At 40.7% G+C, this 12,790-nt stretch overlaps 1 protein-coding gene across 2 annotated transcripts in view; it reads right to left on the bottom strand.

The window, feature by feature from the left end:
* igf2bp2a (insulin-like growth factor 2 mRNA binding protein 2a) overlaps positions 1–12,790 on the bottom strand; it is a 340,760-nt gene that overhangs the window by 10,754 nt on the left and 317,216 nt on the right. For both annotated transcript variants that reach the window (XM_028807547.2, XM_028807546.2), the window contains 2 exons: positions 5,206–5,337; positions 1,796–1,909 (listed from right to left, as the gene is read on the bottom strand). In XM_028807547.2, the coding sequence (XP_028663380.1) occupies positions 1,796–1,909; positions 5,206–5,337 (246 nt within the window). The remainder of the gene's footprint in view (positions 1–1,795; positions 1,910–5,205; positions 5,338–12,790) is intronic.

Raw genomic sequence — 12,790 nt, forward strand, 5'->3', positions numbered from 1 at the left:
ATCCTGAGGGTTTGCGGGATCCCCTCAAGGTTGCTGGATATCATGGTCGGCCTGTACACTGGTACTGTGAGTGCTGTGCAGAGTGGAGGGAGAACCTCTGCGTTTTTCCCAGTTGATTCTGGGGTTCGTCAGGGGTGTGTTCTTACTCCTACTCTGTTCAATGCTTGTATGGACTGGGTGTTGGGCAAGGTCATGGGGTCCAGTGGTTGTGGGGCATCTGTTGGTGAAGAAAGATTCACTGATCTTGACTTTGCTGAAGATGCTGTGATCTTCGCGAAGTCAATGGAGGCTCTGATCAGGGCACTCGAGAAACTGAGTGAGGAGTCTGCGTGTCTGGGATTGCGAGTGTCCTGGATAAAAACCAAGATCCAGGCCTTTAATGACCTCTTGGACATCATCATCAGCAGTGTGTCTGTTTGGGAGAGAGTGTCGACCTTGTCGAGAGGTTTATTTACCTTGGCAGTGACATTCATGTCTCTCTTCCTATGAAGTCAGTAGACGGATTGGGAGAGCATGGGGGGTCATGAGGTCGCTGGAAAGGGGTGTGTTGCACTCCTGATATCTATGCAAAAGGATGAAGGTCCAAGTCTTTAGAGTCCTGGTGCTTCCTGTCTTGCTATATGGTTGTGAGACATGGACACTATCCAGTGACCTGAGACAAAGACTGGACTCCTTTGGTACTGTGTCTCTCCGGAAAATCCTTGGGTACTGTTGGTTTGACTTTGTGTCAAATGAGCGGTTGCTCATAGAGTCCCAAATGAGGCACATTACCTACATTGTGAGGGAGCGTCAAATACGGCACTACGGCCATGTGCCACATTTCCCAGAGGGTGATCCAGCTCATTGTTGGGGACCCGAGTGGCTGGACCAGGCCAAGGGGTTGCCCATGTAACACCTGGCTGCGGCAGATAGAAGGTCATTTCCGGATTATGGGACTGGACGATGGACACGTGTCTGCCTGGGGGGTTGCCAACCGGGATCCCGAGTTGTTTCGTTGTGTAGTGGGTGCGGCAACGCACTGTACCAGTGCATGCTCCCCAACTTGACTTGATTTGACTTCTGCCTGTTTGTGTGTGTAATTTTATCTGGGTTGGTAAAAATCTTTGTCTGGGAAGTGCTCCCAACTTCTATAAATCTGGAACACGGTAGGACAAAACTTGTGCAATAAATTTAGGAAACTGTTCACTTGGTATCTCAATTAATTTTCACCATCATCGCATCTGTGGAACTAAACTGTTTGTGGACTATACTGTGAGTGTTTACCGTTAATAATTTGGTGCTTAATGTTTTGTCACGTTTTGTGCTATGTTGCTTAAGTAATAATTGTTGTGGGGGTAACCGGGTGGAAATTTGTGTATTAATTGTTTCTTGATTGTGTTTGCTCTATTAGTTTAATATTTTTGTTATTATCAAATTATTTGTGCCATTGTGAGCCAGGTCAAGGCTGGGTGTGTTCCTGGCATCCCTAAATCACATAAACAAATCACTGCTTAAAGACAGTGACAATCTTGAGCATTTTCATAACTGTTACACATTTATAAATTGTAGAAATGTACTGTATACGTTAAAAATGCTTTGTAGAAACATGTTTCAGGAGTCAGTTTGAGCAAAGAGCCAGAATAAATATTGATAACACTAATGCGCCCTGAACAACCCATAGATGATTTCTGTCTAAAGTTGTTTTGGTCACACTCCACAAAACTGAAATTGCTGCCTTCTACAGTGACTCTAGCATCAAATATTGAAAACATAGCTTTGGTCTGTTAGGAGCTACCCGAAGACTACAGTGGCTTACCTGACTGGCAAAGAAATGCCCAATAATTTTTACAAAGACTTCATCATTTTCATCTGGAGTTTGGTCCCGCGGTACAATCACCTCGGCACTAGTGAGATTCTGTAGTTCATTAACCTATTAAGATTGAAAAGAAACAAAAAAAGAGCAGCATTACTACTATGCTGAAGTGTGAACTTTTCTTTAAAAGTGACATTCAGAGACAGCAGCATCCAAGTACTTATCCAAGATTTTTCAAATCTGAAGTAATTTATTCCAATTTATGTCATCCTCTTCACAGTAAACCAAGTCTCAGTGCTGTGTAGGCCATCAAAGAGAAAAATGGAACATACAGGAGGAAAAAGAATAATCTAATAGCTAGACACTAAATGCATATGGGAACAACATGAAACAGTTCTTAAAATGTTTAATTTACTGCTTTCCTAAGCTTTCCTAAATTCATACCCTTCTACCAGCACCCATGGAAGTGGAGATGTAGAAAGAAATTCAACCAGCCTTAAAGAGTGTGTTCTCTCACAAATGATTAAATCTTGAGCATAGAAAAATTCACTGGGGCCTCATTAATATTCTCCCAAAATTAAAGACCAGGGGTTTCATTTGTAAAACTACATGGACAAGAGCGTGAAAATATATGTATGCCAAAAACACAGGAAAATGTGTTTGTGAGCAAAGAAATCTGATTTATGAAACCTAATATATACACATTTCTGCACTAAGTACTCTATATAAAGCATAATGATCTCGTAAACATGCGTACGTGGATGTAGCTCAGACCATACCTGGCTGCTACCCTGAAACAACCATAAAATGACAATTCTACACACACAATGATGATGTTGCAGAATTTCACTGGCTCACAGAACGGCCTCCCTCCCGACACATCCAGTCACAACCACCTGCTTTTGAGGAGTCTATGCTGTGATAAGCAACTGAGCACACAAGAGCAAGGGTGGCATCAAAGTGCATCTCTTCAGTGTTCTGGGGATTGGGGAAAGACATAAGGCGCCAGCCTATGAGCGGGTACCCACTATCACCTTGCACATGTAAAAACATGATTGCTGTTACAATGAATACCATAAGCCATATGAAAAACTGAAGGTTTCCTTCCCAACAAGTCATCCATTATGTACAGCATCATCAGCAAGTCATCTGACTATTCTACTTTACTTCAAAATAAAGAAGTATGGGTTGACCCAAACCACGACATTTGTCAGTCTCACCTTCATATCACAGATGACTTCTATGTTAATGGAATGTCACTGCTTACAGCTAACAGAAGCAGCTTCATTTTCACTAGGTTCCCATATTGCAATATGAGTGCAGTAAGTTGCTCCAATTACATTAGGCAAACAGGACACTGTTGCAAATTGCATTTTGATGTTTGCAAAGATGTTATGTTTTATGCATGTGCACCCACACTATACTGAAACTGTATGTAGTGCCTCACCGGTCAGTTAATGGCTTCCAGCAAAGCAGGCATGACGGAGTGAAGCTTGGCTGAAATATACCCGACCTGCTTCCTGAGAAATGACAAAAGTAGCCGATATGAAGTGTTAAAAAACAAAAAAGCTCTTCAGTGCAAATACAAACAATTGGCCTGATTAAAAAGGAACTAAAATGTAGTGCGTGCATCATATTCATCACTTTTTAGTTTAATAGTTTAATATATGTCATGTTAATGCATATTATAATAACAGCTAATAACAATTACTATACATGTGAGCTATCATTTAAGTGGTTTGGCTGCTTTTCCCTACGTGATCAAGGGTGACATCATTTTCCAGTTTCTCTGAAATGTTGCTGTAAACATATGCATGTTCCCCATTAGGTTTTCTTTTATAAACTGCAATGTTTGCATAGAAATCTGCATATATACATTTTTGGCATCTTTTTATGCATTCACAAGTTTTATAAATCTGACCCTGGGAACTGAGAAACTTGTAAACCGTAAAATTTAGACAAAAAGAAAAATGTCAAAATAAGCACAAGCACACCACATGTTTTTAAGGAATGGTTCACAGCCACGGATGCAGTTTAGACATGGGGTGTCGGCTTTGAAATCCCATTCGACAACGTCGACTTCCTTGACCGTGTTACTAGTAACAGGCCATTGCATTAAGGCCACAAAACAGCAGTGAAAACAAAAAATAATATGGCATTGTATATAAAATAATTACTAACATAACGTAAAACAAATCAGCATGTTGAATTTCACTGTCTATAGGTAAAATAACTATATTGGAGTCTTTGATGTTCACAACACCAAATAAATAATGATATAGGCTGTAGAAAATAAAGGTATTAAATCCAGAAACAACTACAGAAGACTCACATATCATAACAACAGTTAAGATGTTCAAAAAAAGATCCACCTAGACCTGCTCCTCTGACAGTGGTGGCAAGTAGTAGTCTGTCTTTTTCGATTGGAATACAGGACGCACCTCCTAACTACAGACTCAGAGAAACTTAATAGCAAATCTCAAGTTATGTAGTTGAAGTGGACATCTAGACCTAATTCAGAAAAGGGCCAGACATGATCATTTGGCCTGAGTTAATGTTTTATGTACTTTAATACAGTATTTTCCAGTTTGTCCTTCAAAGTGACATACAGTATTATTATTGTATGATCATATGCAGTGCCAGTCCAGTTCACACATATAACATAAAATTAAGCATTATGTATAGTCAGCAATTCTGATGTCAAGTGATTAGAGAATCACACATAAACCACTCAACTCATGTACAGTTTTGATCAAATGAAGAGCTCCTACCGGTGTATTTCAGAGACGCAGGAAGCTTGAGCCTATCCCAAACATGTAAGGCAGGAACCTATCATAGTATGTTGTGATTACACAGAAATAAATTCTAAATATTAAAGAAGATACCACAGGAGAACAGGATGTTACTTCAGCTGGGGGAGGAGCCTGTTTTGGATGCTCTTATAATAAATTATTTTTGACTGCAGGCGTGTGTGGTGCCTATCAGAACAATGTAGAATTAATGCTTAGTTATATTCAAGACAAAGTTTCAGTGTTAAGATTTTTGGAAGAGTGGTATACATGACATCCTATCTGTGCATAAACTGGAGAAGTGTTTACAGTCACTTCTAAGGTCTAGCCAGTACAGTGAACTACTTAACACTTGAGGTTATGACATAGAAAATATGGGATCATGGAAACATCAGTAGGTACACAATCAGCAGCAATTTAAACCCAGCCTGTAAACTCTGGTCTTTTATTAGGCAGCACAGATCCCCCAAGATCAAGCAGTTATGTTTTATTTTGTACCTTATAAATTCCTACCACAAAAGATGCAATAGGAAACTATTGCCTTTGTTGTTATAGTTTGTGACAACTACAGTTTTAAAAACTGGCTCAGTTATTTGCAGAGCCAAACAGCTTCAAGGTACATACCGTTTTCCCTCCTTTGCCAATCACTCTTCCAGCTGCAGATGATGGTACCTTGATATGGGCCTGTAATTTCACCTCTTCCTTTGGACTAAAGAAATTCTCTTCCTTCAGCTTTCCAAAAATCCGACCCTGAGCCTGAATGGTTTGGCAGAAAATGTATATACATTATTAAACTGAGTAGTAGCCATGATACTGTATTTAAGGTGAAGATAAATGGATAGGCCAGAAAGTCAGCATTTGTTATTAAAGCAAGTACATATTTGCAGCTGTCTTGCATGCATTGCCATGCTTAAACTAGGTGAACAGACTGTGGCTGTATCTTCATCCATAAACTGACATTAAAACCTTTGGCATCAATCTCTGGACACTGAAAGAGAGGGATTTCAGCAAAGAAATGGGTGTGGATTGATTGTTAATTTATAGTATCCTTAGATTAATGGCGTGTGGGGGGTTGGTATTGTATTCTGTAAGTGATTGGGACATGATTCCAGTATGCACATAAACATACACAATACGTTACATACTGTATATACAGTACACACATATATAGCTATATATATATATATATATATATATATATATATATATATATATATATATTCCATAGTTTACTGTCAAATAATGCATTGTGAGGGAGCATCAGTTACGGCACTATGACTATGTGGAGTGATTCCATGAGGGTGATCCGGCTCACAGAATCCTCATTGTTGAGGAACCAAGCTGCTGGACCAGGCCAAGGGGACATCCATTAACACCTGGCTGCAGCAGATAGATGGTCATTTCCAGAGGGTGGGACTGGACTTTGTGGCTGCCTGTGGGGTTGCCAACCAGGATCTCAAGCTGTTTCGTCATGTGGTGGGTGCAGCAACATGCTGTACCAGTGCATGCTCCCCGACCTGATGATAAAATGTGCAGAAAGTAAATGTGTCTAAATACTTTGTAAATCTACTTTATGTATATGTGTGTCTATGTGTCTAAATATATACAGTACAGGGCGAAACACGTGTTGCGTTCTCTTTGCATTATTTGACAGTAAACTATGCAACATTCTATGATCTGCTTCTCGCAACTGAAGAGGGCACCATGGCGGATGTTTGCCGACTTGCAGACCAACCACAAGCGTTACCTGGTAGGTAACCACCCATACAATCAGATTGTGATTCAGACTACGAATGTCATAAATGTAATTACCCAGATCTACATGCTGTCAAATAAACGAACGACATGCCGTGGCGCAACGTAAAGAGGCTTCGCCGCTGACGTCTGAGGTTCGATCCCCGAGAGGGGGTGCAGTGAGTGTGTACGCCTGATGAGCCCAGAATTAGGGCAAAACACGTGTCACATACTCTTTGCATTATTTGACAGTAAACTATATATACTGTATATATTTAGACACATAGACACACATATACATAAAGTAGATTTACAAAGTATTTAGACACATTTACTTTCTGCACATTTTATCATCAGGTCGGGGAGCATGCACTGGTACAGCATGTTGCTGCACCCACCACATGACGAAACAGCTTGAGATCCTGGTTGGCAACCCCACAGGCAGCCACAAAGTCCAGTCCCACCCTCTGGAAATGACCATCTATCTGCTGCAGCCAGGTGTTAATGGATGTCCCCTTGGCCTGGTCCAGCAGCTTGGTTCCTCAACAATGAGGATTCTGTGAGCCGGATCACCCTCATGGAATCACTCCACATAGTCATAGTGCCGTAACTGATGCTCCCTCACAATGCAGGTAATGTGCCTCATTTGAGACTCCATGAGCAACCGTCATTCGACACAAAGTCAAACCAGCAGTACCCAAGTATTCTCCAAATAGACACAGTACCAAAGGAGTCCAGTGTTCGTCTCAGGTAACTGGATAGCATCCATTTCTCACATCCATATAGCAAGACAGGAAGCACCAGGATTTCAAAGACTTAGACTTTCATCTTTTTACAGATAGCTGGAGCACCACACACCCCTTTCCAGGCGACCTCATGAACCCCCATCCTCTCTCAACCCATCTACTGACTTCATAGGAAGAGTCACCAGAGTCATGAATGTCGCTGGTGAGGCTGGTACTTCAATACTGGTGGTGTGGTGAAGAGGATCAATCACATCCTAGTGGCCAGATGCTGGAGGCTCTTACAAAACTGCAGTGTCTACAGGAGTCCCCAGTTTGTGAATTCTGACCACAGACTTGTTGCTGCTACTCTGAAGATCCAGCTTAGATCCAGTAGGCTACCATTTACTAAGAAAATGAGGTTGGACATGGCCAGACTCCAAGATCAGGCTGTTTCTAACGAGTTTGCACACAGTTTGTGTGAGGAACTTACGGACTTGGGTGCAACTGCTGATCCTAATGTGATGTGGGAGACCTTCCGTGATATTTTATCGTGTTGTAAATTTCATTTTAAATTGGTAAATTTGCAGTTTTTGTCCATCAATATACAGTCAATAACCCATAATGACAAAGTGAAAACATGTTTTCAGAAAGGAAGACTCCTGGCCATTTCTTGCCCGGTTACTCAGTTTGGCCAGATGGATCTAAACCTCTTCCATTTCACAGTTATTGAGGCCACTATGCTCCTGAGAACACTTGAAGTTTTAGAAATGGTTTTATTGCCTTGCCCTGATCTATGCTTTAACATAATTTGAATATGGAGGTATACAGAGAGTCCCTTGGACTTAATGGCTTGGTTTTTGTCCTGATATGCAGTGTGAATTGTGGGATGTTATACAGGTAGACACAGGTGTGTAATTTTCTAAGCGATGTCCCATGAATTCAGTTTGTGGCTAGTGGAACCCAATCAAGTTCTAGAAACATTTCAAAATAATTAAAGCAAACGGGGTGCACCTGACCACAATTTGGAGTGACACAGTAATGGGTATGAATACTCAACATGAATAATCAACTTCAGTTTTTCAGTTCTAATAAATTTGCAAACCTTTCTGTAAACATGTTTTCACTTTGTCATTATGGGTTATTGAGTATAGATTGATGAGCAAAAGTGGCAAATTATTCATTTAACACTAGAATTACCAAAGCCTACAAAAAAACTCGTAAATCCGGCCCACCTTAAATCCCTTTGCACCTCTCCGTCAGCGTCTTTTGTCCTGTAAATGTGCCGATCAAGACAAGCAGCAAGCAGCCTACTATTCTATCCCCCCACCACCGCAGAACGTGCGCAAAGTTCTCCCAGCTCATGCCTTGATTATCTGGAAGTGAAGTGCTGGAGTTTTAGAGTGGAAATAATAGATCGTTATTTGGAACACATGCATTTCATGTGTGTTCCGTTTCTACAATAATCTGTGTAAACACATTGTTAAAACAGAAACATTTTTCATATTTTAGTAATAAATGACAAAATGTAGGTATAAACTATATAATGTGTGAAGCCTGAAGTCCAAAGATCAAATAAACACTTTCACAAAAGGTTCAAGGACGATACAACAGCTTCTGTGGGGTAGTGGTAAGATTTGCTGACTTGTAATGAAGAGTCCCTGGTTCGATCCCGACGGACTCCTATATTTGCCGTTTTCAGTAGTGAGCTGCTCTTATTGTTAGTATTATACAGTACACACGTACATTTGATTTGTGTCTGTAACAGCCGGTGTACATTTATAGTACTTGTAAAAGTTAGCTTTTTTTTTTCCCCCCATTTTTATTCTCTCAGTCACGATTACAGTACATACTACCGCCTCCCCAGGGATCTGACGCTGTTAGTTTTTATTTGAAACTGGGAATAACTGTAGATGTGAGTAGTGTTTTGAGACAATGGAACAGGACATTCTCTGATCTGGATGGATAAAAGCTGACACACCAATGCTGGTGAATTTGCCTTCTTCGTTATCTCACCATCACTTGATTTTTTTTTTTATTCAGTTTTATTATTATTATTAGTATGCACCTTATGGTCCATGATGTCAAAGCCGCAATGAAAAAAAAAAAAAAAAAACACAGAGACAGAGAGATAGGTATACAGTACACCCCCAGAGCACCCGCGAATTGTGAAAAACCGCGACTTTTGGATGTGGTTAAAAAATGCCTTTTAAATGCCTATTTTAATAGTTTAAACCAGGGGTACTCAAAGTTTTTGAACGCCGGTCCACATTCAGTTCGCCACCAACCATAGGGGTCCGCTATAGCCAGGTTTACCGTGTAGGTCTGTAGGACTGTAGGTGTAGGTCTGTAGGAGGCTAGTAATAGATTCAACGCAAATGATAAAATTTTTACAGAAGACCAAGACATGCACAAAACATGGAAAACAATTCAAAAAAGTCACATGACTACTTGCAATTAACACACCAATTACAACAGTTAGTACGTAAATGATTGTCACTCAGTGTGAAGTGTGAAACTGTTGTTTCGATTTCATAATGGCAGCATAGTTCGGTGAGTAACCAGTCAGTGCAATTCTTATTGCATTCCTGAGGTTCTGGTCGGTAAATACACTTTGATGTTTCGTCTTGATAGTGTTCATAGTGGAGAACGCACACTCACAAGAATATGTTGAACCAAACATAGTGAGCATGGAAATCGCCAGTTTCTTTGCAGCAGGATACTGAGAATCTGGAACAAACTTTGACCAAAAAATTGTTATGCCGACTTCGTTCAATTTTGCTTCCAAAACGTGAGAAGCTTGCAAATCAGCTGCTTCCATTTGCAACAGTGACAGGTTTGAGTCCATTCACCGTCAGGCTGGACAATGAAAGGATCAGCAACAAACAAAAACACAGGCTTCAGTTTTCTGAAATCCTTAAAACGTTCATCAAACTCGACCTTCAAATGATGTAGAAATGTGGAAATCAACTGAAAACATGCCTGTTGATCAGCTGTCATGCAGCTCTTCAGATTTGGGAAATGCAGCATCTTGCCACCTTCCAAGTCATTGATTAAAATGCTCAGTTTTGTTTCAAAGGCACAACATTTTTCTTGCACTTCGACAACGGTTTTGTCTGCACCCTGAACTGACAAATTCAGTGTATTTATATGTCCCATAATATCAACAAGAAATGCCAGCAGTGCGACCTTGTCACTGTCTTGAATAAATGTTAAAAATTCTGCAGCTTCTTTGTATTCAAGGACTGCAGGAAGTCAGCTACATCTTCACGGAGATTCCAGAACCTTTCCAACACACGGCCCTTGCTTAACCATCTGACGTCATTGTGAAGCAGCAAATCTCCAAATTCTGCAGACATCTCTTCAAGAAAAGAATAAAACAGACGATGCTGCAGAGACGAATTACATCGTAAAAAATTCACTAATTTCACAAGAGTAGACATCACTTCCGCCAGTTCGTCACAAAGTTTTGAACAGAGGGCAGACTGATGAATGATGCAGTGATAAGCAACAAGGTTGGGCTGAAGTGCCTTCATATGAGTGACAAGTCCTCTATCTTTACCAGTCATTGCTGGTACCCCGTCTGTTGTAAAGGAAACCATTTTTGTTACATCCAATCCAGCTTCGTGCATAAACTGCGATAATGCTGAAAACAAGTCCTCACCACGGGTCTGTTTTGCTAGCGGTAGTAATGTCAGAAACTCTTCAACAAAATTATGGCCATCAAAAAATCTTGTGAACATACAGAGTTGAGACATGTCAGTTTTATCAGTGGATTCATCGCACGCGAGAGCAAACAATTCAGCCTGTTTAAGATCTGATATTAACTGACCACCGACCACATGTGAATTTCCGATTGGGATTAATAAAGTATCTATCTATCTATCTATCTATCTATCTATCTATCTATCTATCTATCTATCTATCTATCTATCTATCTATTGTCAGAAAGGTCATCTGCACGACGACTAGCAGTACTGTCTGATAATGGTATCTGCTGAATCAGTTAAACACACTTTTTGTCGCTAAACAGAACTGAAGAAGCAGACATCATGCATTCTTTAACAACCTCTGCATCAGTAAATGCTTTCTTATGTCTGCCAAGAACCCAAACAATGCGTAGCGAAGCTTCTGTAACATTTGATTGTGTGGTGGTCGCTTTCGTCATCAGCGATGAACTCGCTACCAACGACGACTTAAGGGCGTCGATCTTATGCGAACGGAGCTCTGATTTTGGTGGATAATTCGCATTGTAAAAAAGACCAAAAAATGGCAGTAGACCAAACGCAAATTTTATATGCCAAACAGTTTTCAAAAATGCCAGATTTCAGTTATTTGGCATAAAAAATGCCAGTTGGCAACCCTGCTACAGAGTAAATAATAAAACAACAATAATTTTGGTGCTTTTACCCTGTATATTCGGACTTTTGATTTACGCAGAAGACAGTCGCGGTCCGCCAAAAATGTCTTGGCGGTCCGGATTGTAGACCGCGGTCCGCCGTTTGAGTACCCCTAGTTTAAACCCTAAATACAGTATGCCCCCAAAGCACTTTAATTTCGTTGCAAACTCGGCTTAATACATTAATACATTACCTAAAAAATGACTTTAATACATTACCTAAAAACAGAATGTGAAGGTAAACCCGTATACTGTACAGTACTGTACTGCTATGTCTCACGCGGTGCTAGAACGTAAAATACAGATGTTACCGCTATATGTACTGTAATTCATGCAAGCGCGTTTTCTTTGGTATGCACTGTAGTTTTCTTTGTTATAAGTACAGTAAATACATAATTCATGCAAGCACATTTTCTTTGGTATGTGCTGTCGTTTTCTTTGCTATAAGTACAGTAAATACATAATAATTTCATTTAATTAAAATACAGTAAAATGTACGGGTACTCACCAATGATGAATGATATTGATCATGAAGATGAAGTAGCTGTGCAGTACAATGCAGAGGATTTAAAACTCCTCGGGTGGCGCATCTTCTTCAGGCGCTTCAGGAGGAGTCATATCTTTGGATGGGTCTTTTTCGGTTGGGGTTTCATGCTGGCTTTTCTTTATAGGTTTCAGGAACATTGTGATGGGAAGTTGCTGTCATTGTTTCTTCATTGTGGCGAGGAGCGTTTTATATGTCTGAATGGCAGCATCGATGCCATTATTAACTGTGAGAGCCCGAACCATATAAGGATCCCATGCTTCAATTATCCCTTGTAACTTCTTCGATGTCCGAATAATCTGGGACAGACGTTCCAATGTCAGGCCCTGCTCCTCTTGCACTGCATCTGTCTCCTCCTCCTCCTCTTCGCTGGCAGACTTTGTTAACTCCAACAAATCCTCGTCCGTCAGGGGTTCAGAGTGGGCATCGATAAGGTTGTTCACCTCATCTTGAGTGATGTCATCAAAACCTTCACCACCCAGTATCTTTGCCAGTTCCACGGCCTTGTCGACAGCGTCATGCTGAATGTTTTTGGGTAATAAGCCCTTGTTGTCATGGACACACTCTGGCTACAGCTTCTTCCAGCAGGTGTTGAGGGTTTCCTTTTTCATCTCCTTAAGAGCAGCTTGGATGACTGACAGGCACGTCGCGATTGGAAAGTTATGCCAGTAACCCTTCAATGTAAAATTCTCATCCGCGTCCATTGCATCCACAAGGTATTGGAGAGATACCGGGTATAAAGAGCCTTGAAGGCACGTATTATGCCTTGATCCATAGGTTGGATGAGGAAGGTGGTGTTGGCAGGGAGAA

The sequence above is a fragment of the Erpetoichthys calabaricus genome, chromosome 8 (assembly GCF_900747795.2).
Source record: "Erpetoichthys calabaricus chromosome 8, fErpCal1.3, whole genome shotgun sequence".
NCBI classification, from domain to species: domain Eukaryota; kingdom Metazoa; phylum Chordata; class Cladistia; order Polypteriformes; family Polypteridae; genus Erpetoichthys; species Erpetoichthys calabaricus.